We start from the raw sequence: 26430 nt of genomic DNA on the forward strand, positions 1-26430 counted from the left end.
CAGAGAGAGAGAGCACATAAACACACTTGCATACACCTAATATTTTAAAAATCTTTTTAAAAAGAAAAGGAGAGGAGAGATGCTAGAAAGGCGGCTCATTGGATACAAGTGCTTGCTGTCAAGGGTGAGGCTCTGATCCCCAGCAGTTTGTGTAAAAGCCAAGTGTGAGGGTGTGCTCCTGTAAGCTCAGGGCTGGGGGATTGGGCACAGCTGGCTCCTGGGGGCTCACTGATCAACTAGTCTAGCTGAATCTGTGGGCTCCAGGATCAGTGAGACACCCTACAGAAGATATGTCCAACACTGACTCCTGACCTCTATGTAGACCTGCACGCACTTGTGTACACACTTCCTGTGTGCATACACACACAGAGAAAGGGAGGGAGGGAGGGAGGGAGGGAGGAAGGAAGGAAGGAAGGAAGGAAGGAAGGAAGGAAGGAAGGAAGGAAACAAATCACTCAAATGCCCACCACTGGAGGTTGGGGGGACTGGGGAGATGGCTCAGGAGTTAAAAGCACTGACTGCTCCTCCAGAGTCCTGAGTTCAATTCCCAGCAACCACATGGTGGCTCACAACCATCTGTAATGAGATCTGATGCCCTCTTCTGGTGTGTCTGAAGACAGCTACAGTGTACTCATATACATTAAATAAATTTTTAAAAATGCCCAGCACTGGACCTGAGAGATAGATACTCAAGGTGTATTCATCCAGAGTGATGAGTGGAGGAATTCAACGTGTATTATTCATACGGAATAGTGGAAGAATGGACTTGGTCAATGTAATCACTGTGCTTATATCTCAAAAAATAATGAAACACATGGTGGGATTAAAAAAAAAAAGTGGAGCATGCTGGGTGGTGATGGCACACACCTTCAATCCCAGCACTAGGGAGGCAGGGCAGTCTCTGGGAGTTCAAAGCCAGCCTGATCTACAAAGAGTTTCAGGACAGTCAGAACTGCATGCAGAGAAAAAAAGAACCCAAACAAAATCATGGAATAGCCTCACCGCCTGTCCATCTGAAGCACAGGAAACACTAAGTGCTGTTTCTTGGGACTTACATGTACAACATAGGGCAGAGACCACATCAGTCTGGGAGGCCCCTGTGTGGGGTGGGGACAGAGTTGCCTTAGCATGCTAGAAGCTGAGAAAGACTCGTGTCTCTCCAATGTGTTTCAAGCATGAAACAGAGGAGGATGTTTTGTACTTTGCAGCTACAGTAGGCTTTCTTGAACAAGGCATGGAGGAAAAAAAAAATCAAGATTTGACAGCATCAAATTAGATATCAAGAAACCTGTGAATGGTGAAACCGGGTAAACAAAGAGGAAAGAGAAGGCTGAGAACAGTGGTGACAGATGACAAAGGATTCACCCTGCGATGTAGAGGAAGCTCATATAAATCTATTCGACCCAGTCGAAAAATAGGCAAAGGCTGTGGGCAATTAATCTGCAGGGAAAGGAGCCCCAGGAACCAGGGAGACTGAAATGGGGTCAGGGTGGAGGGTCAGAAGCCCCAAGCAGAGACAGCCAGGAGCCAGAGAAGTGGCAGGAGATGGCTGGAGAGAGACAGCAGGGACAACAGGGGGTAAGCTGCATATGGGCAATGCTGGCTAAATGTGGTAAGGGTTGGGCAGGGAAACCATGACCGGTCTGGGTTCTCAGGCCCTGGCCAGCTAGGGGCCAGGTCCACACCAAAGGGGTTGGACACTGGCAACTGGCATGGCCACACTGTTTTCCCGTTGCTGGCCTTTGAGATGTGTATCAGAGAGGGGGCTCTGAGCCCACTAAGGTAGCTATGCCCACACTCTACACACACTGGGACCTCAGTGTGGTCAGGTTTGGTCCAGCCTCCCCTTGGGGAAGGGGCACAGAGCAAAGGTGATTTTTGAATCCTGAAGTAAGGCCAGAGAGGCAAAGATGCCCCAAGTGGACACAGTCCCCAGTGCTTCTGGGAACCCAGAGCCCCGTCTTCTCCCAACCTAGGAATAGTCCATCCCAATCAGATCCATCATTTGGAAGGGTATTCCAGGGCCCTGTGTAGCCTGTGGCTGTGGTCACTGCTGGGGCTAGTCCTGGTCTCATCCTCTCTCCTGGTTTTTGGACCCTGCCAGGGCTGGGACGTAAGGAGATAGGGATGAGCAAGCCTAGGAATGGCTGGTCCTCCAGCGTTCTGTTCTCCTCCACAGTACTTCTGGCTGCTGGTCCTGTCCCGGGGGCTAGTAGGTATCGGTGAAGCCAGCTATTCCACCATAGCACCCACCATCATCGGCGACTTATTTACCAAGAACACACGCACACTGATGCTATCAGTCTTCTATTTTGCCATCCCTCTGGGCAGGTAAGTGTGGACCGCCACGACTAGTGGGAGGAGCACCCAGGTCCCCTAGAATTCACTGTCTCTGCATTAAACAGACGTGGAAGCTGGCAGCTGTAGAGGACTCCCAGACCCGCTCTTCCACAGTCTGGTTGGGAGGGAGGAAAGCAAGAACTTCCCACTCAACCTAACCGGTGGGTCTGACGTGTGTCTGTCTTATCTGCAGTGGCCTGGGCTACATCACAGGTTCCAGCGTGAAGCAGGCAGCTGGAGACTGGCATTGGGCCCTGCGGGTAAGGCCTAGGTCCCCTCCTGTTGAGCTCCCTACTCCAGTCTTTCCCCCCCAGAGAGCAGCCCCACCCAGAAGCCAGGCTTTGGTCTTTAGGCTTCCTCACTCGCTAGCCTGGGCTCTAGGTCTTGTCTCCTTAGAACAGTTCAGGTTGAGCTATCAGGAGAGTTAGACGGTCGGTCTCTCAGTCCAGGGTTGGAACCCTCCCCCAGCCCCCAGAAGTTGGAGAGGATGAGAATTCTCTCATCATGTCAGGAAATTCCAGGACCACAGTGCAGCTTCCTGCTTCCAGCGCTGGCTCTGTTCTAGGGCGAGGTTGGGACAGGACCTCTGTGTGGGGGCCCTTAGGGTCTGGAGCCACTTCCTGTTCTGTTGGAGGGTTGGGGCAAGTCACCAAGGCCCCAGGACAGTGCAATCGGAGGAAACAGAGATCCCCCGTCTCTCAGAGGAGCGGAAGCGCAAGACAAAGTGTTTTTTCCTCAAAAGCAGGAAGGAAGCAGCCACCGTGGAATTTCATAATGGGGAGAGGGGTTAGCCATAGGATGCGGGTGGGGTTACAGTCAGAAGAGTTCCCCGGCCCACAAGGAATCAAGTTTCTCCTGGCCTGTGTAGGGAGAGGTTTCCCCAACCCCAGGATTCTATTCTTAATGTGAGGCTGGACACGGGGAAGACCCACAGGACCCTGTAAAGAACAGGCCACCCGTCTGGTCAGCCCCTTCCATCAGTGTTTGAGGGACACACCTTGGAACATTCCTATCCCAGGGATTAGGCAGATGGGTCTATAGCTCTCTATCCCTACAGATGAGCTCTTCCACTCAAAGACACTCTCCATTTGCCTGCCGTTCTCTCCTTCTACCCTCTCACCTACTTGTCCATCCATCCATGTATGAGTGCATCTATCTATCCATCTATGTGTTCTCTCATCTCGTCTTCATCATCTGTTTAGCCACCTCTCCCTCGCCTACCTCCTTTCCTCCTCCTCTTCTTCTTCCTCCTACTCCTCTTCCTCTTCCTCCTCCTCTTTTTTCTTCCCCCTTCCCTCTAATCCTGAACTCTGTCGATCTTCCTTGAACTTGCTTTCCTGTCCTGCCTTTGGTCTGGACTGTCCACTTTGAGCTCTGTTACCCTTTCCCTGGCCCCATCCCCAGTGGCTTTGCTCAGCCCTTCTGTGACTTGGCAGGACAGATATTAGCCTAGGAAAAGGGCCCTGGAGCTCAGGTATGTTGCCTGGACCCTCCTATGCAACATGAAAATGTCACATTTTCCGTCCTGCCAGGTTTCCCCTGTCCTGGGCATGATCACAGGAACACTCATCCTCATCTTGGTCCCAGCCACTAAGAGAGGCCATGCTGATCAACTTGGGGGGCAGCTCAAAGCACGGACCTCCTGGCTCCGAGACATGAAGGCCCTGATCCGAAAGTGAGTGTTCCCCTGCAGCACCGGTGTGGTGGGAGGAGGTGTGGCCGCGAGTGTGCCCACCCACACTTACCTGCTGTCTACACTGCCTGTAGGGCTGAATGACATTTTGGCCTGAGATTTTATTGGAACAATAAATTGCATCCTGAACCCTCGCCTGGGCCTGAGAAAGAGCATTTCTGTCTGGGGAGGGAGCAGGTAGCTGGCTGTAGGGAAGCTCCTAGGCCCGGTGTAAGGGCTGCCCGCTGCTCCAGCTCAGTTTCCCTCCCTGGATTCTCCCCAGCCGCAGTTACGTCTTCTCCTCCCTGGCCACATCCGCTGTGTCCTTCGCCACAGGAGCCCTGGGCATGTGGATTCCCCTCTATCTGCACCGTGCTCAAGTTGTACAAAAGACAGCAGAGACTTGCAACAGCCCGCCCTGTGGAGCCAAAGACAGGTAAAGCCCAGACCCAAGGGATGGTGCATCCGTCTCAGCCTTGGCCCTGCTCAAGTCACACTCTACTGTCCTTTGTCCCCACAGCCTCATCTTTGGGGCCATTACCTGCTTTACTGGCTTTCTGGGCGTAGTCACAGGCGCGGGAGCCACTCGCTGGTGTCGCGTGCGCACTCAGCGAGCTGACCCCTTGGTGTGCGCCGTGGGCATGCTGGGATCCGCCATCTTCATCTGCCTCATCTTTGTGGCTGCCAAGACCAGCATCGTGGGCGCCTATGTGAGTGCACAGGAGGCTGGGGAGATGGGCTGGACCCTCTGTCTCCACAGGGAAGGTCCTGTGTCCTTCATAGTTGCTTTCCTCTCTGAATAGATCTGCATCTTTGTTGGCGAGACACTGCTGTTTTCTAACTGGGCCATCACTGCAGACATCCTCATGGTAAGCCAGGAAGTCACCATGTGCGGACTGACTCAGGCTTCTTCCATTGGGGTAGCTTGAGAGGGTGGGTGAAAAGTAAGCAGCACTGGGTGGGAGAGGTGAAGCCAGAGGCAGGGCGGAGAGCAGAGACATGTGGGGGTGGGATCTGGGAGAAGCCTGGAAACAGAATTGAGCAGGTAGGTGTTGGGGTACAGGGCAGGGTTGTCTCCAGTCTCAGGTTTGTGGTGAGGAGGCTGGCAGTGCCAGGCTGGCACTGAGGTGGTGCTGTCTGCCAGGACTCCTCCCCCAGCAGTTCAGTGTCCTTGCATTCTGCTTTGCCAGCTCAGGCTGGGTCCTAGGCTGGGTCCCAGGCGTGCCTGCCGAGTGCCTGCGGCTGGCTGGACAGACAGAGGCTGTCTTTACGGGTCCAACAATGGCCTCCAGACCAGCAGGCAGGGAACAAAGGGCTGTCTGAGCAGCCTGCTCAGCTTGTGTTCCTGGGTGGGGACAGGAGGAACAGGGGAGGGGCTGTGGGCCTAGTGACTTGTAGCTCTGAGTGAAATGGGGGGTGGCGATGTCAGGAGCGAGTGTGACTCCTGCCCTTGGTCCTTCAGGAAATCTCTAGATGGGGTCAGGAGACTACAAAGGGTTGGAGATGGAGCAGGAGAGGTGCGGGGCTAGGGAATAAGTACCCTCAGCGTGCTTAGGGGCTGGTGCTCAGGCCAGAAGACCAGAGTCTGGGCCCTTGTAGTTCCTCCCTTTCAGGACGCCCACTGTTTCCCACACACCTATGCCCCATACAGTGCCTCTGTCTCTTACCCATTTCTATGCCGTGTAAAGGTGGTGGGGAGGACTCGGCTAAATGCCTCACCAAGGGGCTGGGCAAGAACAAGGGTAGCGATGGGTCACTACATAACCTGAGTGAAAAGGGTGGCAAGACTGAATCAAGTGTCTTTGGTGCTAGGTAGCATGCCCTCCCCTGACAACCCCTCCCATCAGTCCCCCGGAGAACTGTTGGCAGGGTCTAGGTCCCAGGGAAATCATGTCCCAGTTTTACTAAGTGTTCCAGCTAAGTGACTAATTAGTGGTGGAAATGGGGCCATGCAACATCCTCAGATCCAGATCTCTACCTGTCTCGTCACCACCAGCAGGGTACTTTGAGGGTGCTGGCTGCTGCCACTGTGCACAGTGATAGGTGTCATAGACAGTGAGAGTAGCCGGAGCTCAGAGCAGGGGACACCTGGTACTGTGTGTCCTAGTCTGTCCCATCTGCTTAAGGTGGGGTCAGGGCCTATTCTGTCTAACTCAGGAAGACCTGGGGCCTCGTGGTTCTTCGTGTCCAGGTCATGGTGCTTGAGTTCGAATAGAGGCTCTTAGGGGTAGGATTCTAGTTCATATCCTCTCCACCTCAGTCAGCCTCATCCTTGCTGAATCTTCAAGGAGGGGGAAGCCCAGACAGTTTATAGAAAGGAAGGCAGGAAGCCTAGAAGCTGGAACTCAATGTCTAGGAGCTGCACAAGTGCACTTGTGATCCCTCAGAAACCAAGGTTCTCTTCAGGAGCGTAGCAACCTGAAGTCAGCCTGGGTTACGCAGGAAAAAGTACCTTTGGGCCTTTTAACTCAGCTCCTCCATGCTCCAAGAGCTCTGGCCTAAAGATCTATGCCATCTGATACCCAAATTGTGCTTCATGGCTGAAGCTGTAGGAGGGAGGTGCAGATTCCCACCGCTGCGGGGGAGCAGCCATGCCTACCTACATGGTGGGCAGGAAGTACAGGGCTGGGTGGGAGGAGTGAAGATACCAGGACAGGGACCTGAGGCTGTGGGGGTTTCGAAAGTGTCATAGCCACAGAGATGAGCCTCGCACATGGACCTTCTAGCACTGACTTGCCCTTCCTCCTGCAGTATGTGGTCATCCCCACTCGACGAGCCACTGCTGTGGCCTTGCAGAGCTTCACCTCCCATCTGCTGGGGGACGCTGGAAGCCCCTACCTCATTGGCTTTGTGAGTGTCTGGGGGTGGGGCTTGCCTGGTGTGGGGCACAGAAGACAGTCCTGTCCTGACACCCATACCTCAATCTCCACAGATCTCGGACCTAATCCGCCAGAGCACCAAGGACTCCCCGCTCTGGGAGTTTCTGAGCCTGGGCTATGCCCTCATGCTGTGCCCTTTTGTTGTGGTCCTGGGTGGCATGTTCTTCCTTGCCACTGCTCTCTTCTTCCTCAGCGATCGTGCCAAGGCTGAGCAGCAGTGAGTAGGGTTGGGTGGGCACCCTGTGAAGCAGGGACTGTGACAGCTCTTACCCTAGTGTGGAGGGGATAGTAAGTTACTTTGCACCTCCAGGGCTAGGTGACCTGCTGGAGGCCGGGGCTAGCTCTAAAATGCTTGACTCCAAGTCTCCCTATGCCCCAGCTAGTATGTTGAAGGCCCAGCCAACTGTGGCCCAGGCTAGTAGATGCCAGTCTCTTTTGTGGTAGCTCCAGACATGGGTTTTTCTCTGGAGTTTCTCTCAGGGTTTTAGAGCTGGGAGACCCATCCCCTTCTCTCACTTTCTGACTTCTTTCTTCTCTTTTCTCTATTCCTGTCTCTCTCTTCTCCCTACCCCTGGGCTTTCCCACCTCCCCCTGGGGCTGACGAGGTCCCTGCCCAGCGCCTCCGGTCTACCGGCCCCAGTGATTCGATGTGCCAGAGCCGTGCCTGGGCCCAGTCCCCGCTGATGTGCCACCCTGACCCCCGTCCGTCTCTCCCTCAGGGTGAACCAGCTGGTGATGCCGCCTGCATCCGTGAAAATCTGAGGTGGTGAGTGAAGGCCAGGAAACTCCTGTAGGAGGAGTGAAGGAACAGGGAACAAAACACCTTCCAAACCATCTCCTCCCCTAGCACATCCCCTCCACCCTGGGTCTGCCCTCTTCCTCTGAAATGTTGACACGGCATCTGAGGATTTGTGGGAGCCGGCTTCTTCCAGTAAATCAGTGCCCTCCCCTCCCTAGAAGGGCCAGGAGCATAGGTCAGCGCTGGGCTGGTACTTGCCAGGTCCTGACGTCCTCCTAAATCCTCCTCCATGCGTCAGGGTGCAGATCCCACTCTGACCTTCCCAGTGGCCTAGCCCTGGAAGCTTTAGCTTCCTGGCAATGTTAAACCAGGGTCAGAGCCCCAGGTTCACAGCAGTGATGAAAGCCAAGGAAGCCAGCTTTGGAACAGTCCCAAAGCTCCACCTCTGACTCTTCCCACAGGTGCCGCTGGGACAGCAATGAACTGCAGTTTAGATTGGGAGAGGTTCTCCAGCATCCTGGGCCTGCAGGACGGTCGCAAAGCTTCCTGTGTGACTCACAGTTGGGTACACACCCTCTTTGGCCTAGGACTGCCAGGACTGAGTGGCCCTATCTTCAAGAAGAAGCTGCATCCTCAGTGAACCTAGAAGGCTGTGTGTGCTGGAGTCACTCAGTTGGACACAACTCCAGCCCTGGTTGGGGGCTGAAGGGCCAAGATAGAAGCAGCCACCCTGCAGTGGGTATTTGGGGAGATTCTGGCCCGCCCTTAGCTCATGTGATCTTGAGGGAGCCACTATCCTCCCTAGACAGTGGAACCAAGGACCTGGAGCTTCCTCCATTGTGTGCCATGCACGGCACCCTCCACAGCTTTGAAGAAACAGGCCCGGAGCTGTACACCGAAGACACGGCTCAGGTCTCAGGACCTCAGTTCCGGTTCTGAGGTCTGCCTAAGGCTCTGGTGGACGGGGACCACTTCCCCACTTGTAGGCGCTAACCTTGGGAACAGCAAATTCAGCCTGGCATGCGTAGCTGGGTACACACCTCTGGGTGTTCATGGGTGGGACAGTCTCCCAGGAGGATACTGTCTCTGCTGTCTTCAGCTAGTTCTTTGCCTGGAAGTTTTTCTCAGATGGGATCACCCTCCTTAAAGGAAGCTGTAGCCCTAGGGGGTGAAGGCCCCATGGTAGGCTGAGAATTTGAGAACCTCCCTTCCTCATCCCAGCCCCCAAACTCCTGCAGTCCCCCAGAAGTCACCTCCTCCTCCAGGATGAGCCCTTCCCAATGAGGGGTCAGATAGGATGCTAAAGGACTCACCAGCTGTCACACTACTCCTCGGCCTAGGTGTGAGACTGCTGGAGATCGCCCACCAGTGCCTGTAGGTATCACCCCAACTGACTCTCTTGGGGCCAGGCCTTCACCCCAGCCTTTGATCACACTATTCCCATACACATACAACCCCTCACCCCCCTGCAGCCACCCTAGTCACCTTTGGGCACTTACCCCAGCTTTACTCCTTGCACGCTGTAACCAAGGTGGCTCTGGTCCTGGGGTACCATTGTAACTTAGGGAAACTTCCAGAACCAGCCATCGTGGACAACGGTCTCTGTGGCTGTACCCCACTTGCTGTGGCTTCAGTGGTGTGATACCCACCCCACCAAGTTCTGGGGCACCCTGGGGGTTTGGACATGGGTTTGCAGAGGGTGCTATCCCTAAAGACCAGCCTGGCTCCCACCCTAGCCCCAGTAGGGGCCCTAGCAATGTTTTCTTGTTGTACAAGAACCAGGTCCAAGTGTTGCCTCCTCTTCCTTCCGGAAGCTGAACTGCTCCTTTATTTTTTAGAGCTGCTGATTGTGAATCTCAGAGTCTTAAGAGAGAAGCCAAATATATATTCCTCTTGTAAATGAAGAAATAAACCTATTTAAATGTTTTGGTGACTCTCCAGCGGAACAACCTGGGGAGGGGCAGGACTGTTGCACACGGGCCCTCCCCCTGGAAGGTTCATAAGTCAGACTGGTGTCAGAGATCATGGCTTGTTTATTAAAATATTGGTGAAAAAATAGGAGTCTCTAGGGCTGCTGACAGGAGGGGACATCATAGCACTCAAGGTGTCTGGACTCTCCTCCTGGCCACTCTCCTTTTCCTGATCCCACTCTGTAACAGGCTGGGGCTCCTGCTCACCAGAGACAGCCTTGCTCTTTTCTTTGGCAGGGCAGACTGGGAGGACCTTCTTTTGACCTCCTTTGTGCTGAGAGCCTTCTGATGCTTTTTGCTTTCAGGCTCTACGGGGGACACAGGAGTGGCTCCATTCACCTGTGACAGCTTCTCTTTTTTCTTCTGCACTTTTGGGGTCTTGGCAGGGGTGCTGGGACTCAGGGTGGGGTTATTGGGAGCCGGACTCTTGGCCACAGTTACTCCATTCACCTGGGATGGGGTGTTAGCCTTCACTCTCTTCCTTCTTTTCTTGCCTGTGCTGGGGGGCTGGTCTTTATCAGTGGCAGCAGGCATGGCACCCTCTGTCACTGCATCCTGCTGTGATGCAGCCTTCTTTTCTGGTGTGGTACCCTCAGATTTAAGTTTCTTTCGCTTCTTGGTCTCTGGCAAGAATCCCTTTTTCTTCCGCTTTGTGCTAATGGGGCTCTGGCTGTCACTAGGAATATCCTTTGCATTCTTCTTTTCTGACTTTGGACGCCTGTAGGAAGAAAAACACAAAGTTGAGAGTGTGTGTGTGAGTGTGCAGTACTGCTTGGAGGGAGGGTGCTTTTAGCCACATTCCCAATGCTAGTCCCTCTCCCAGAACATACTGCACTCCAAGCAAGTTCATGGCCTGCCAGTAGAGATCGTAGAGGCGACTGGAGCCAGACGAGTGATTCCCCTGCTGCAGGTTTTGCTGCAGCTTCTGCTGCTTGCCTTGAAGCATGCCCAAGAAAGCAGTGAGGTCCACAGACAGCTTCTGGAAGTAAAGGTAGGCTGGAGTAGCAGTGGTGGTGACATGGCTTCTTGCCAGCATTTGGCTCCTGGGTCCTTAGTCATTCCTGTCTTTAAGTCACTAGTCCCTTGGTTGTGGAGGAAACAAGGGCCCCTAACACTGTCTCTCTTTCCATAGCCAGGGGCCTGGGTCTCTGCTTTTATAGTTCCTCAGCCACCTGCAGGGGTGGTTCCAGACTAGGGGAGCCCAGCTGCCCATCTCCAGTGGCCTGGCCCTCTATCCTGATGGCTCACGAGTAACTCCTGCCCCTCTGAGCCAGGAAGCCTGGCCTCACCTCTAGCTCCTCTCGCTGACCACTAACATCTCTCCATTTTCTTTCCGGCATAGTGACCTGGCCTCCCTCCCAGTCTACCAGGTCTAGTAGCATTTAATCTTTGCAGCTGCCTTACCTCGTGATTGACTATCCTGAAGACAGTGTTCAGCAGCTCCAAGATGGATAGCTCCCTCTGGTGCTCCCCTTTGCTCTGTGCTTCCCCAAGAGTCTGCAGGGTCTGCAGAGGAAGGCCAACATTGAGGCACTCCTGAGAGCGGCTCAAGGCCTCTCTACATCCTATATACAACAGTGGCCCGGGGGAGGTAATGTGTTCTAAGCAATCTGGTTCATGGGCAGGGGCTTCACAGCTGTTACCTGGGTGGTCTTTCCCAAGACCTGGCTAATCAGCTGCTCCCACTCAGGATCCTCAAAACACACTCTCAGCTCCCGTGCAGACAGGGCCTTCTGGAGCAGCAGGCATGCCTGGGCCTGCATCAAGGAGAATGTAGTCAGCAGGAACCCACCCAGACTTAGAGGAGGCTGCCCATGCTAGGCCTTTCAATCATCAATTTCTCTCTTCTTATGTGGGAAAAGGGCTGCTGAGGCCTGGAGAGGCAGTGGTCCCAACTGGATAGAAGCAAGACCTGGTGTTGACCTCCCTCTAGCCTGCTCGATAGTCCTGGCATCTAAGTTGACAAGGGATGCCCTCTTGTGTAGGCCAGAGATAAAGCCTCAGCAAGCTGGAGACCTTGGGCCAGACAGCAAGGTTCTTTCAGTTCCTCTGTGCCTATCATGAGTTACAGCATGAGCATAACTGAGGTCAGTAAAACAGGCCTCGTCGGCTTAAGTGAGAAAACGGTACAGGCGTTTCAGAAAGACCCTTACCTGATGGCGGGGCCGAGATGAGCCAGCCACATGCTGGACCACGATGGGAAGCAAGTTCTTACAGATCACCTAGGGATTGGGGAAGGACAAAAGGCCATTAGCTGGGGACTGGGCTGGGCAGAGTTCTCAACAGGCAGGCTGGCTCCTGTACTTACTGGGTATCGGGAGAAGAGGTCGAGGAACATGGGGATGGTGAGTGGGCTGTTACGCTTGGTCAGAAGAGATTCCAATGACGCTGAATACACCCGGGTCACAAAGTCCAAGTCCAAGCAACTGGTAGTCTGGACCTGGTGAGAGAGCTAAGGTGAAACTAGGAGCAGGGAGAAGGCTGAGGGAGAGTCCTGGACAAGGGCTGGCCTCAAATTCTCATTGGAAACTGCTTGGACCGGCTCTGGCTCACCTCTGAGTCCTTGGGTTCAGACTTGATGTTTGCTCCCTCTAACTTCTGACCGTCTTGGTACCTCTTAGTGGTGTTGCCCTTGAGGACTCGCAGCAGGTACAGAGAGGCATTGAAATAGTAAAGGGCAACAGAGGCGTCGGCCTGGTTGCCAGCCTGCTGCACAAGCCTCTCCACCTGGGCATGCAGAGCCTCTGCGCCGGGCTCCACCTCGTGGCAGTAGTGGCGGGCACGACAAAGATGATGCCTATGGGCAGGAAAGGCAAAGCTGGTCACAAGGGGTCTCTTTACTTGCTCTGTCATGCACACCACAAAGAGCAGCCCCAAGTCTCATTGCATAGGTTAGGAAACCAACTTAGAGATGAACAGAAACTTGATGCCTCTGAGCCGCCCCACACTGTGTATGAACTGTGTATCTGTCTTGTGGGACAGTGGCCTCTGACCTATGTATAGTAAGATGAAGTTCTATGTCCTCAGAGATAGGGACAGAGTACGTTTGTCACCGATAGCTGGGATGGGCCCAGAGCTTCAGGACCCCTACTCTACACACAGGGAACGGCAGCGTGAGGAAAGTGGAACCAAAGGCTGTGCGTTACTCTGGGGTAACTCATGTGCACTCACATGAAGATGCGGGCGGTCTTGTGCAGGAGGTCCTGCTCCTGCTTGGTGGAGCCTCTGCTGCGCATGCTGCGCTGGATGATGTTTAGCAGTGGCTCAAGAAGTTCCAGGATCAGGGGGTGCTCAGGCTGCTTGGTCACCAGCACCTCAATCAGGTCCAGTGCCTGTGGCCAAAAGGCTGAGTCAGCCCATGTGGGAACATGGGAGAGGCAGGAGCAGCTCAGGGTGCCTGGCGACTATGTGCACACTCACCCTGATCTGGAAGTCCCGTCGGAGCTGCCTCTCCTTCTGCAGCTTGTTTTTCTCCTCATGCCGGGCCTGGATACGCATCTTCTGCTCTGCAAATAGGCTGGCCAGGTTCTGGTCCAGGGCCATCATGGCCTCATCCCCAAGCTCTTCCTCCTCCTCTTCCTCTCCACCCTGAGGCACAAAAGCAGAGCCATCAGCTTACCCTTAAGTGGGTGGACAAACCCCCTCTCTCCCCTGGGTCCTGCTCACCAGTGCATTCCCAGCTTGCAACACTTCCATCAGCTGTTGTCGGAAGCCTGGGTCCACATCCTTATCACGGTCCTCCTCTTCACTTTCTTCCCCATCCTCACTATCCACGTCACTCTCTGAGTTCTTACTCTCCTCACTGTCTGAGTCTGCGTCCTATGGGTAGGGAGTTAAGACACCCTTTTGATGACACTATGTGACTATCTCCAGCCACCCGCACTACCTTGCACCCTCTGGTAAGTACCTCTCCATGTTTCAGCTGCTTCTCATCAGTGTCAGTGACCACCACGTTGTCCTCCTCATCCTCATTTGTCTCAGGGTTGAGCACCTAAGGAGAAGCCCCAGACCACCACTGCACTTGCTGCCCTGTGTCACCCTCTCCTTAGGTCACCCATGCAAGTCTCTTCTATGTTGGCCAAAGGCCCCACCACCCCAAGGAGGAAAAGGGGAACGTCCTCTGAACAGCCTGTGGGGATGGTCTGGGGACGGTGGTGTGTAGCATTTTGATGCTGCAGAGGTACAGAAGATGGAAACTGGCACAATTCCCACTCCATCGCAGTGGACCCATCTTCTAATCTATCTCTCCAAAGGCCCCAACTCACAGCCAGGATTAGCTGCAGCCCACGTGGAGTCAGGTGGGAACAGACATGACCAAAAACACTCCGGACCACCTGGCGCATCAGGTTACTGGGTTGAGCCAGCAAGGACAGCAAGATCTCCACCATCACCTCCACCCACACTGGCTCCTGGGAGGCTACAAGAGGGAAGCAGATTTAAGCTGAGCAGGCCACCGACAGCCTGGCTACCAACCTGCCCAGAAGCAACGACACACCTTTGGCTCTAGAGCGTGATCGGCGCAGATTCTGCTCCATGCTTTTCTTGATGCAAGTCTGAATGTCTCCTAGGACATCACAGCTTTCTGCAGGGGACTATGGGCAGGACAAAGTAGATATCAGAGAGGAACTGAAACCAGAGTCCTTAATATGCCAGTCCTGCTTATGCTGGCAGGTCACCCTTACCCGTCACAATGTGAACCCCAAGACCTTTCCACAACTTTCAATAGTAGCAAGGCCCACAGAGCCTAAGTTCCCCCATCAACACCCACAGTCAAGGCTACAAAGGACACCAGGACCGCAGGACTAGCAAAGCCCAACCCCACAATGTTGGGCTAACATGGTACTTATCCACAAAATAAATTTTAAAGTGTTAGTTGAAAAACAGAGAGGGAGACAGTGTGGTCTAGAGGGTGATACAAATGGCAGAATGTGATATACTGGGAAGCTGGTAGGCTACAGAGTCTCTGCTGGGGAACACTACTGGCTTCGGGCCTGACTGTCCCTTGCTTGGGGCTGGAGGAAGCCCTGAGTTACATATATTGCACCTGGGCCCCATTCCTAAATGACTACTAAATGACAAGTGTCCTGGATGTCAAACTGGCCTCCCTCCTGCAGGGGGCAGTTCTTTCTTTCATACCTATAACTTCCAATCAGTAAATCACAGATAGAAGGGACTGTGGGACTATCAATCTCAGCCACTGGAGGTATGGCCCTAAGCAAGGCTTCTGGTACCCAGCAAACACAGGGCAGCCCCCCAGGGAGAGCCTGGGATGCTAGCTGGTGCTCACGTGGATGGCGTGGGTTTTTTCCCCTTTGAGCTATAACTTTCATGCAGGACTAGGTTGGCTTAGGAAATCTAACTTCAACCCCCATGTCCCACTGCCCCCAAAGCCACTGAGTGGGGAGAGTCCACAGTGCCTCAGAACTCCAGGCTCCACGCCTTTCTCTATAGACTACAATACCTTGAAGAGGTGGAGGCCCACCAGAAGCAGCAGGTGCTGGAAGGCAATGGCCCGGGTCTCTGAGGACTGGGCCTCCAGTTCCTTCAGCGTACTCATCATCCTGGAGGGAGAACGGGCACATTTGCAGGCTCCACTGGCAGACAGACAGGGCTCCCTCCTCCACCCCCAGAAATGCTACGTCCTCACTGGTCCCAGGCCTGACGCTGCTGTGCTGTCAAGGGTGTCACATTGGCTACGTTGCGGTTATGCTTCAACAGCATATCTGCCAGCTGCACCAGGCGGTAAGTCCAGGGCTTCCCATTTTCAGCCGCCAGGTCTGGTGTCTGTCTGAACTTCACACTGAGGGTCTGCAGTAGGCTGGGTAAAAGGGAGGCAGGATTCATAAGACAGCACTACCCAGGGGTTCAGCCCCCTGTCCCAGGCTCACTGACCTTGTTCACAGCTCAGAACAGAACAAGAGTCCCTCCCCATCGTGTGGGTAGCCCAGACCCACCTGAAGAAGGCACTGACAATGACCCCACGGTTGCCGTCCTCCAAGGGGAAGGAGAAGTGCTGCTTTGTCTCTGGGATCTGGGGAGTAGCTTTCTTTGTCTTAAAGAAGGCATGGAACAAGCAAAACCTGCGAGCAAACCAGCAGTGGCATGGCTAGACACCCCTTAGCTTCACCACATAGGGGTCATTTCTCTAGTTTGATCCTCTGAACGTAAGTAGACCACCTGAGATCAAGTGGCAGAACCAGAGCCGCTCCTCTGGAGCAACAGATGCTGGCTACTGTGGGCAAAGGCTTGCTACAGAATCCATAGGTCGAGTCTGAACCTTTGGGGTCCCACAGCTGTACACTTTCTTGGTCACTTTCCTTCACAGGATAACGTACCCCAAAGGTCCCCTGTGCCTATTCCCTACCTTAACGTGAAGGCCTCTGGCTCCAGGGGAACCCAAACAAGGATGAGGCAAGGGGCCTAGTTTCAGTCATGCCAGCCACGAGTGTCCCTCACGCCTTGTCCCTCACACACCTGGCTATTTGCTCGACCACAGCTTCATCCTTCTCCAGGTGCAGATGATCCACAAGGCTGACCAGGCGGTGGATGATCCACTTCCGGAGCCGGAATACGGTTCGCTCAGGCCTAGAAGCAGAAGCCACATGACAACAGAAACAGGGTGCTCCTTTGCCCTGGGACCATCTACACCCTGCCCCAACCTCCAGTCAGGAGACACCAAAGCTACCCCAAAAAGCTAACCTTCCTCCCCTCCTGCCATGCCACTTAAGGCTTTGGGCCCCTCAAAGCTCCTGACACCTGCTACTTACACATTCAAGGAGGCGTCCTGAACTCTCTTCTGGTTGGCAGTGCTGAAGTCAACCAAGGAGTCCAGGTCAGGCTGCAGGAACATGTCCCGCAGCCAGGTCACGTAGCTCTGCAGGGCTTCAGTATTCAAGAACCGTGTGACACGCCAGAAGGTAGGCATGACAGGGAGACCTTGATTGGTGATGGCCGTGAAGGCCACCATCACAGTGAATTGCCGCTTGGGATCGTCCTGGCACCCCTCGAGGAAGGTACTCACATATGCACTTATCTCTGGAATGAACCTTAACGGGTTTTGGGACTGCAAGAGACGAGCATGAGTTTGGGTTACTAGAGTGAAGAGGCAGGCGCCACCACTTTCCCATCTTTCTCTCTAGTGATTAAATCCAGGGCTTCCCCACTCCAATTACACAGCAGGACTGAGGGCTGAGCCCAACTTTGCCACAACTCCATCAAAGCCTATCCTTGACCCCTTAGTTCATCCCTAGCACAAGAAGATTCCCATTCTCCCTCAAAGATTGAGGACAAGATGTTTTCCTAGTTTGACTGGCACAAAGGAAACTTAGGTTCAGGTCCTGATAGACCAGTACTGACCTATGGCTCAAAACCCACTTGCTTCCTGACAACCCTCTGTATAGGGCCCCCACTATGACTGACAGGTGCCAGGCACAAAATGCAGAACACACTGGCGTCAATAACCACTCCCCCCAATGTGACCACCCCAGCAATGTTACAAATAGATGGCTGGCTGGGCCTGCTCGTGAGTGGGCCTCGGGACAAAAGGGCCTGATCACTGGCTAACCTCTTGTCAAGTCCTGCCATATTAGACCTTCAGAGGAAGCACCACTGCCCTGGCCCTGTGGGCAGCACTGAACCACACGGGAAGACACCTACCTTAGAAACGACCATGTGCTCCCCAAAATGGCGGATCAAGTCTCCTCGCATCACCAACTGCAACTGCTCATCTGACAGAAGCGGCAGAGATGCACCCAGTAGGCGGAAACACATGTAGCTATGGAGAATTGGGGTAGAGCCGTGTCAGAGGCCCTGTTCTTTTAGCCAGGTTTTAGAACAGGTCCTACCCAGGCTGGAGGAGAGGGGAGACCAGTGTCAAACACACCTGGACGTAAAGGATGGCTTCTTCAGCAGCCCCTCCTCCAAAACCTCCTTCCAGAACCGTTCAAATTTGTTCTCCTTAAGTGCCAGGCGGAGCAGGTTCAGAGCCACATCAGGCAGCTTCTGCTCCTTCTTTACAGAGTTGGCCGCCGCCTTCAGTATATTCACCAGACTGGAAGGCAGGGGGGATTCAGTAAACATCACCCAGAAGACTAGAGTGCAGGACGCCCCCAGCGAGAGCCTGCTCATAATCTCCTCAAACCTGGGAATGTTGTCTTCTGAGAACAGATCAACTGAGCCAACCAGTGACTCGAGCTCTGCTGGCACCCTCTGCCGAGCCAAGAGGAAGAGCTCCAAGTACTTGGGAGAGCTGAGGATCACTTTCATGTCCCCCTTGAGGACCTTTGGCAGGATCTCCTGGAACATGGACTCTGGGACCTGGAGTGGGAGCACAGGTAGAAAGGGTGGCTTCTCCTAGCTCTTGTTTCTCCTTCTGGGTCTTGTTCTACCCAGGGGCTTCTGATACACCACCAGTCAGGCAGCCAACTTGCCAAGCATCAGACCCGTAAGAGAGCACTGCCTCCTCAACTCCAGCATCCTACTGATGGCTAACTGGCCCAAAGGCTACATTTAAAATTGTTCCTCTTTTTATTTTTTTAAGAGAACTAGCCTGTTTCATAGACACAGCCCTATGTGGAGAGCTGCACTTGAATTATGGTCCGTCTCCATTTGTGCCAAAAGGACAAATTGGGGATGAGCTAGTGGCAAATGACTCTAGACACGAGTCTGCCTTGGTCTCCCAACTAGGATAGATAGTGCAGACCCAGGCTTGACCAAACTAACTATGGCAAATGTACTCAGGGTGCCTTCTACATATTCAGGCACTGACAAGCACTGTTCCAAACCCACACTATCCCCACAAAAGCTACCAGAGAGAGTTATGGAGGATCTAAAGTGCCCAACTGAATGGAGATGTGCTGTGACCCTGAAAGACATGACAGATTTAACATACTGGGGACAGGAAGGAAAAAAAGCTCCAGTTGCATGGTGGTCAAATCATCTGTTCTAGTGCTGCTGTAACTAACCCTAATCTTCTCAATGGTTCCCCAATGAGACAGCATGAGCTGGGATTCTCTACCTCGGAGAGGATGTCCACCAAAGCCTTTACTGGCTGCCCCTGTAAGTGGTTGTAGTGATGGGACAATATCTTCAGCAATCTCACGCACTTCATCAGGGCTTCTTTATCCTGGTATCCAGAGAGCAGAGGGTGAAGTGCAGGGAATGCTATGGTCTGCTCCCCACCCCCAAACCCGTCCCTATGCCCAAAGCTCCTACCTTCACTAGGCGTCCTGACTGAAAGAGGGCAAGCACTCCAAACAGGTTTGCAAAGAGAGTGGGTCTCATCATTGCCTAGAAAAAGATCCAAACACAGGTGAACAGGGTCCCTCCCATACCTGTTCAGGGGCAGGTTGTCTGTCTGGGAGCCACACGGACCTTGTTCATTGCTTGTAGATTGTATTTTTCTTGTATCTGTCCCAGGATGTCACACAACTGGATGTCTTCAAAAGACTGCAACAGCTGCCAGCAAGACCAAAAAGAGCTCAGGAGTGGCCCAGGGACATCAAACCAGACCAAGTCAACTTCTTCCACTTTCCCCAATATAATCTTGGTTGCTCTTCCCGTCCCTCACAAGTGCTAAGAAGAGTTTACCGCTTTCAAGGGACCAAATCTTACATTGCTAAGGCTTCAGAAGGCCTAGACTGCTTCTGTACCTCTTGGAAAAACCCATTCCATCCACAGATCCTGTTCTGAGTTGCCTTAAGACTGACTCTACTCGTTAGCCTTCATTGCTTTTTGGTGTACGAATTTCTATGTGGTCTGCCATCAACTGCAACCCAACCTTGCAGAAGTCAACTTCAAAACTCACTACTCCCAGTAACTATAGCTAGTACGCCTGACAAACGTGTATCAGAAAGAAAACGTGTTTAACTCTCCCACCTGTCTGGACTTTGTTGTAGATAGGCCGTGTTTGGGCGCTTCCTTCCACCCATGTAAGGATGCTTGCATCCCCTCAGAAGCCTCTCGGATATCTCCTTACCCAGCAGCTGCGGTCCCCCCTTGCCCTTAAACTCCACTCTTTGCCCAGCGAGTCTGTGCTCTTGCCAGACGTACCGCCTCACCTGTGCTAGCGCCAGACTGTAGCAGGGCCTAGCAGCTTCTCGGCCCACCCCAAGCCCAGTGATTAGGCGCTTCAGGGCATATTTCATCTCCGAATCCTACAGAAAAAAGAACATCCCTCGTGTTCAACAGTGATCTGAGAGGCCCACCCCTTGCCCCTTGCATCCAGACCCGCCACTGAGCCCGGGCCCCTCCATCATACACTCGGCCTTGTGCGCAAGTACTCCAACAACTTCTCCGTGGCCCGGAGCCGCGTTTCCTGATCCGGCTTCGCGATGTCCCAGAAGAAGTCCAAGAACTCGCGACTGTGCTCCAACAGGCTGCGGCGGTCGCCTTGCGGCGCTTCTGCGGGAGACGCAGGCTCAGCTTTCGTAGGGCTCTTCATCTCCGCCATGCTGAACCAAACACGTGGGCTCGAAAGACAGTCTCTTCCAGGTCAGGCCTCGGCGCCTGCGCACTGGGAGTCCGAGTGGGGGCGGGGCCTAGCAGGTTAGGCGTGGATCCCAGCCGGTCTCGCCTTTTCGGTGTGGCTGTGGGTGGAGCAGAGACCTGTGCTCGCACACGTGTGTAGAAACTGCAGCTTTGGTCTCATCCTTTACGCTGGCGGAGTTTCTGTAGACCGCCGTAATAAGATCTCTTCCCAGACCCGGGTCTGCTCGCGATCCTTTCAGAGACACCGGTGCGACTGCTGTTCTGCTTCTACTGTGTTCAGCGGAATAAAGCCGTGGCTTCTCTTCCTTTTAGTGGGAAAAGATGGCTGATGAACAAGTCGCCAAATACATTTAAAACGACAGTTCTGAGGAAAATAAGGAATGTATGTAGCAGAGGGAGCCCTTTAAATGTTAAAATACGCGAAAACATCACCTGTTAGAAATTAAAGAGAAAATTCAATAGATCCTAAGATACTATTTAATAAGAGACCATGACAAGACTGACATGTGGGCTGACAGCTGAGGGACAAGATGGGCTCAATTGTCCCCCAGGGCAAAAAGAACAGGCCAAGGACATTTTTTCTACAAAGGCTGTTCATCTCTATGGGAATGAGGTCAGTAAGAGGAAGAGGACAAAGGTTCTGGGAAGCAAGGCTGTATAGGACCCCGGGCCAGGCTCAAGAGTTCAGAATTTCTTCTGAGTGTGCAGGGAAGGATTTACATCTGATATATATATATATATATATATATATTTGCTTCTTTTTTTCGGAGCTGGGGACTGAACCCAGGGCCTTGCGCTTCCTAGGCAAGCGCTCTACCACTGAGCTAAATCCCCAACCCCCTGATTTATATTTTTAAAAGATCAACTGTTGGCTGAGAGCAGGCACGCCCTGTGCAGAGACAGTGAATTGGGCTGGAGTGAGACCTTGACTAATCTAGAGATGGTCAAGGTGAGTGATGACTTGAGTCAAAGGAGATGATTGGCTAGAAAGGACACCAAGCTAAAAGCTAAAATAGTTGAATAGGCGGTGGAATAATTGCACCTAGGGATGTTTTGTTTGAGAGAGAAGTGAAGATGATCCACTCAAGAGTTCTGCTAGCTTGAACTTGGGGATATGGTATGGAAGTAGAATACCAGGCAAACATGTCAATGCTCTACATTTGACCCCCAGCTCAACAAAACAAAACAATTCGCTGAGTGTGTTGGTGGTCCTCTAACCCAGTGCCTGGGCCAGAATGGATTACATAGGGAGACTCTATGCCTTAAAAGACAAAATTACAGGGCTGGAGAGATGGCTCAGCGGTTAAGAGCGACAACTGCTCTTCCAGAGGTCCTGAGTTCAATTCCCAGCAACCACATGGTGGCTCACAACCACCTGTAAAGATATCCGATGCTCTCTCTTCTGGTGTGTCTGAAGACAGCCACAGTGTACTCATATATAATATTAAATAAAAAAATCTTAAAAAATTTTTTTTAAAAAAAGACAAAATTACAGAGATCAGGGATATGGCACATTGGGTAAAAGCTCTTACTACTATTCCAGAGGATCCAGGTTTAGTTCCCAGCACCCATACAGCAATTCACATCTGTAACCCCAGTTATAGGGGATCCAAAGCCCTCTTCTGACCTCAGACAGAAGATGCATGCGGTATATGTACATATATGTAGTCAACACACACAAGATGAAAGCCTTTTTTAATTGAAAAAAAAATCAAACCCTCAAAACCTTAAATCAGAATTACCTTTTTCTTTGTCCGGTAGGAGAATTGCTACTGGATGTTCTTGCCCTTGGCCCGAGGAACTATTTCTAAAGGGTTGTACTCAAGAGACCTCAGATAAGGTCAGGGCCAGCCCAGTTCCAGCCCTTCTGTACCCAGAGACATCTCCTACTCATTGTCCCTCCTCTGCTCTGCCGTCTGCTCTACACGTTGACACTAAGAGATTTACCTTGCACAGGCGGAACCCCAGAAAGCAGAAGGTGGCTGGAGCAGGGAAAGCTGAAAGAGACCAGGCCAGGCTCCTCCCCCTATGTTTGGTGTTCATCATCTGTGCTGCAAAGGGTAACAGGAAAGTTAACCAAAGAGCACGGGAGGCACGTTGTCCCGGGATATTTGAGTTTTATTAGCTTCCAGTCCAATTGATAGAGATCAGCAGGGAATGGCCCAGTGGAAGATGGAGCTGACTACCCTGCCCAAAGACTAGGTAGGGAGTGGTGACTTCCTCTGGACTTTCCTGAAGGTGAGTTGCACTCAAGCTCTTTTTCATCACCCTCTAAGTCTTTATTTGATTTTTTAAAAAAAAAAAAAGCCAGAAATTCCATCAGCGAGGGTACCAGGAAACGTGGTTGGACCAGCCCTGGATGCCAGAGCTAGAACCAGGTAGCATAACAGGATGCAGGGTTGTTGGAGCAGCAAACACATCACAGATACATTCTCTTCATACATTCATTGCTGCCAGGCCTTCTCTGTCCGGCTCTTAGGTTCCAGACACCTCTGCGCCTCTGTTAATACCCCTGAAAGGGGCAGCAGCCACTAGGGATGCTGGAGACCTGGGCGTGTTCTGCATGGACTACTACCTGCAGTAGAGCCTCTTGGCCACAAATGCCAGGGCTTTCTGTGGGTCTTTGTTGGGCTTGATGTTGGACCTGCTGTTGGGTTTGGGGTGTTGTCAGATGATTGAACAAGGTGCAAGCCATGGCTTTGGCCCCTCTGGGGATCCCTGAAGCCACCAGCCCCAACATATCGTCTTCTGTGTCATCTAGGTTGCCACGGAGAATGAGTGGACAGGCCCAGGTACTAGGTACAGAGCTGGCTTCCAGGTTGCTGAGAAGAACGCCAGTACTTGGGGACAGATGTCCAGAGCCAAAGGAGCTGTTGAGTGAGGAGGTTAGAAGGAGCATGGAGCCATGGCTGTCCACAGTGGCCAGGGCACTGCTCACTGGGGTTTCAGCAGTCTGCAGGGGTGATGAGCAGGAAGCAGGGCTGGGTGTCTTGGAGTGAAGAGTAGACTCCAGCAGTCCCATAAGTTCTGGGCCTGCTGAGGGGCCAGGAGTAGTGAACAGCACACCCTGAGGCAGAGGAAGCTGCAGTGCAGGCTCTAAGGAAGGCTTGGGCTGCACAGAGGGCAACTCTAACCCCAGGTCTCTGACCAGCAGGTTCAGCAAGGCATTCCCAACAAGATCTGGGCTGGAGGCCAGGGCTTCACGGAGCAACACGGCTGCCAGGCTGGGGTTGGTGACTTGAGCTCCAAGACCCAGTGGGGTTCCGTTGGTATGGCAGAACAGTGGACAGAGCCCCTCTGTACCCTGGGCTGCTAGTGCGCTTGCCAGGGGAGCATCTACCTCAAAGCCCTTTTGAGCCAGCATGGCAGGCTTGGCCAGCAGGTGTGACCAGGGCAGGCGGCCGAAGTGGGTATGAAGCAAATGCAGGGCAGGCAGAGCTGTGGGCAGTCCCAGGCCAGGGGCCAGGATTTGGGCTGGGCCTGCTGTCAGGGCAGTTGAGTTTCCTGAGGAGCCATTGTAGAAGAGACCCCAGAATGTGGCACCTGTTGAGAGACAGAGACCACACAAGGATCAGAGGCACTGGCCAGAACTGAGGTCAGGATCCTCCAGTGGTCCCAGGTGGAGAATCACTGTCTTGCAACAGAGGTCCCTGACAGCCTGAAATCAAGAGTTGCTGACCAGGGTCAAGGGTTATCCAAGACTAGGCCTGGTACTCAGATCCTCTGTCCTGTTCACTAGCTAGTCTTGAGGTAACGGTCACTGACTGCCCGAACGAGTTCCAGGTCACTAACTAGGCCCCAGGTTAGAGGCTCTGAGGTTCAGGGCCCACAGATCACACTGACCTAGCCCTGTTGCATGAGGATGCACCACCGCCAGACACAAAGCTGCTCCAACTCCAGCATCCACGACATTGCCCCCAGCGACAAGCAGCTCTTGGCCCAGTTGGGAACATGTGGCTGTAGTAAGGAAAGATCTATGTGTGATGGGGAGGTGCCCTGGACCACTGACCCACAGCCCCTCCCCAAACACTGACCTGCAGGGCTGATGACAGCGCTGTGGTGGTACACACCAGGGTGATGGGAGTGTCTGCTGGCTGGAAGGTCCACAGGGCCCAAGTTTCCTTTTGGGCTGTTCCTACCTTGCAGCTGCCTCAGAGCCAGGGAGCTGCTAACAGCCAGCAGCAGCAGGCCTGCCAGCAGGCGGGTCCAGGCTCCTGGCAACCCACCAACCTTGTTCCTGCAGAAAGGGGAGTCCTGAGCCAGGGATGGGGTAAAGGGGTACCCAAGAATCCCAAGAGGACCCAAGGAATGTTTTCCCCCAAAGGTTTGATTTTGTAAGAGTATAAATTGGAGGGGAGGAGGATTGATTGATTCTAGGCCCAGGGCAGTGCATTGGCAAAGACACAGAGGTAGGAAAAAGTCAGAGAAACTGAGGCTGATTTGGAGGGAGAGTCTACAGAAGAACTGGGGGAGGGAGACCTGAAAGGGGCTTGACACACAGGAAAGAGGGGGTTGAGGAGCGGGGTTCAGCAGGTGTAGTCAGGTCCCAACCTGTCCAGCAGGTGCTGTGGCATGGGGCTGGGCTGAAGCCGGCAAGGCTGGGTCAGGTTAGGGACCAGCTTGATATAAATGTCTCTTCAGATACACAGACCTTTCTCTGACTGACTGGCTCAGCCTCAAGTTGGGTCTGCAGCCTAGAGTTCCCTCCCCCTACTCATCTAGAAAGTCCCTGGGGCTCAGCCAAGTGTGGGATTGCCTGACCCAGCTTAGAGGTTCCAGAGAGAGGACCTTGCCAGCGATCTGGCCTGAACTATGGGGTTCCCAGGCCCTTGCTGACTCACCCGGGGGTATTTTGGAGTCTCCTTAGGGAAAGGACTAGTGGTTCTGCTATTTCTTCCTCTTCTTCCTCCTCCTCTGACTCCATGCCAGGCTCCCAGAGTTGCAGCTTGTGGTAGAGCACAGCCCCTGTGGTGGCATCCATGGCCCGTGCTTCCCCAGATCTTTACCGAGAGCCCTGACAGTTGAGACTGCCAGGTAGGCAGGCAAGCAGGCTGTGGCTGGTGCTGGGTGGCCTTGGGGAATGGAGGTGGTGAAACAGAGAACAGGTCTGGCAGGGCGGGGCTGAGAAGGCTGCTATGAGCCTGCCTCATTAGGACACGGGGCTCTCATAAAGGTTCCCCAAGCAGCTGCCATACAGGGGTCACAATTTACACAGGTCTAGGAGGAGCCCAACACTATAGCTACAGACTAAGGGGTGGGGTGGGTAGAGTCTTTGAGATCCCTAACCTACTCAGGTCCCTAGGGACCGTGGACATGAATTAGAGCTATGGTTACAAAGGGTAACCTGGGCGGTGGCTTAGTGCCACCAACCAGGTTATATTGTCAGGGGTGTGGCTTCCAGGAAGGGTCATGGTCCAATCTTAGGCTACTATGAGATCTTGAGAACAACTTGGGTGATGAGGGCCACCCCTGGATGTGTCATGTGGCTTTTGTCCAGAAGGCGGCATCAGAGACCTCTGTGTGGAAGCAGTCTAGAGAACAGGGTTCCAACCTTCTCCCTAGCATGCACATCAAGGACCTGCTTCTGGGTAAAGCAGTGTTATTTGGAACAGTCCCACATTGGAAACCACGCAAACACCATTGTCAGGAAAACCTCACAAGCCACTCTTCAGTCAACGGGGTATCTGTAGCAGAAAGAATGAGCAAGCTAGGGGTTGGGGATTTAGCTCAGTGGTAGAGCGCTTGCCTAGGAAGCGCAAGGCCCTGGGTTTGGTCCCCAGCTCCGAAAAAAAAACAAAAAAAAAAAAAAAAAAAAAAAAAAAAGAGCAAGCTACAGTTATGTGTAACACTGCAGCTACAGTTATGTGTAACACTGCATGTGACTCAGAGGGAACATGGTGAGCGAAAGATGCCAGGCAGGAAAGGGCACCCATTGTGTGTCTTAAGCAAGGCTCAGAACAAGGTAAAACCAGCTACCTTTCTAGACTCAGAATGCAGCTGGAGTAGGAAATAGAGACAGGGCTTCTGGGAAGAAGCCGGAGAAGTCTTTTTCCTTTTCTTTTCTCTTTCCTTTTCTTTCCTTCCTTCCTTCTTTCTTTCTTTCTTTCTTTCTTTCTCTCTTTCTTTCTTTCTGGTTATCCTGGAACTCACTATGTAGACCAGGATGGCCTTGAACTTATAGAAATTCTCCTGCCTCTGTCTTCCAGTTCTGGCATTAAAGGTGTGGGCCACCACAGCTGAATGTCTTCTCTCTCTCTCTCTCTCTCTCCCTCCCTCCCTCCCTCCCTCCCTCTCTGTTCCCACCTCCCAAAAGTACTACTAATGTTTATTAAATTAAAAGAC

The 26430-nt window shown here is 53.1% G+C and overlaps 3 protein-coding genes across 6 annotated transcripts in view; 1 reads left to right on the forward strand and 2 right to left on the reverse strand.

The window, feature by feature from the left end:
• Spns2 (sphingolipid transporter 2) overlaps positions 1–9556 on the forward strand; it is a 38271-nt gene extending 28715 nt beyond the window's left edge. Inside the window, exons 4-13 of one of the 4 annotated variants that reach the window (XR_004388990.1) lie at positions 2180–2331; positions 2534–2600; positions 3873–4015; positions 4296–4448; positions 4533–4722; positions 4816–4881; positions 6764–6862; positions 6945–7108; positions 7497–7657; positions 8092–8152. Coding sequence is in view for 3 of the 4 variants with exons in the window: in XM_032911688.1 (XP_032767579.1) it covers positions 2180–2331; positions 2534–2600; positions 3873–4015; positions 4296–4448; positions 4533–4722; positions 4816–4881; positions 6764–6862; positions 6945–7108; positions 7466–7657; positions 8092–8569 (1704 nt within the window). In the remaining variant the exon portion in view is untranslated. Of the gene's footprint in view, positions 1–2179; positions 2332–2533; positions 2601–3872; positions 4016–4295; positions 4449–4532; positions 4723–4815; positions 4882–6763; positions 6863–6944; positions 7109–7465; positions 7658–8091 lie in introns of all 4 variants that reach the window. The other 3 variants (XM_032911688.1, XM_032911689.1, XM_032911690.1) reach the window with 3 other exon arrangements.
• Positions 9557–9649: 93 nt separating this feature from the next.
• Mybbp1a (MYB binding protein 1a) lies at positions 9650–20397 on the reverse strand. The gene is made up of 26 exons (XM_032911692.1): positions 19859–20397; positions 19659–19754; positions 18973–19056; positions 18814–18888; positions 18617–18724; positions 17741–17916; positions 17483–17650; positions 17257–17374; positions 16368–16663; positions 16075–16185; positions 15555–15680; positions 15248–15418; positions 15062–15161; positions 14096–14192; positions 13866–14017; positions 13508–13591; positions 13267–13419; positions 13021–13188; positions 12772–12932; positions 12154–12397; positions 11909–12040; positions 11754–11822; positions 11244–11357; positions 11005–11106; positions 10431–10579; positions 9650–10318 (listed from the first exon to the last, which is right to left on the reverse strand). Exons 1-26 carry the CDS (start codon positions 20048–20050, stop codon positions 9730–9732), a joined length of 4035 nt encoding a protein of 1344 aa, XP_032767583.1. The 5' UTR covers positions 20051–20397; the 3' UTR covers positions 9650–9729.
• Positions 20398–21766: 1369 nt separating this feature from the next.
• Positions 21767–25325, reverse strand: Ggt6 (gamma-glutamyltransferase 6). Its single transcript, XM_032913994.1, has 4 exons — positions 24930–25325; positions 24123–24325; positions 23932–24045; positions 21767–23631 (listed from the first exon to the last, which is right to left on the reverse strand). The coding sequence occupies exons 1-4, from the start codon at positions 25067–25069 to the stop codon at positions 22592–22594; spliced, it is 1497 nt and encodes a 498-aa protein (XP_032769885.1). The 5' UTR covers positions 25070–25325; the 3' UTR covers positions 21767–22591.
• Positions 25326–26430: the final 1105 nt, after the last annotated feature.

This window comes from Rattus rattus, chromosome 9, assembly GCF_011064425.1.
Source record: "Rattus rattus isolate New Zealand chromosome 9, Rrattus_CSIRO_v1, whole genome shotgun sequence".
Lineage (NCBI taxonomy): Eukaryota > Metazoa > Chordata > Mammalia > Rodentia > Muridae > Rattus > Rattus rattus.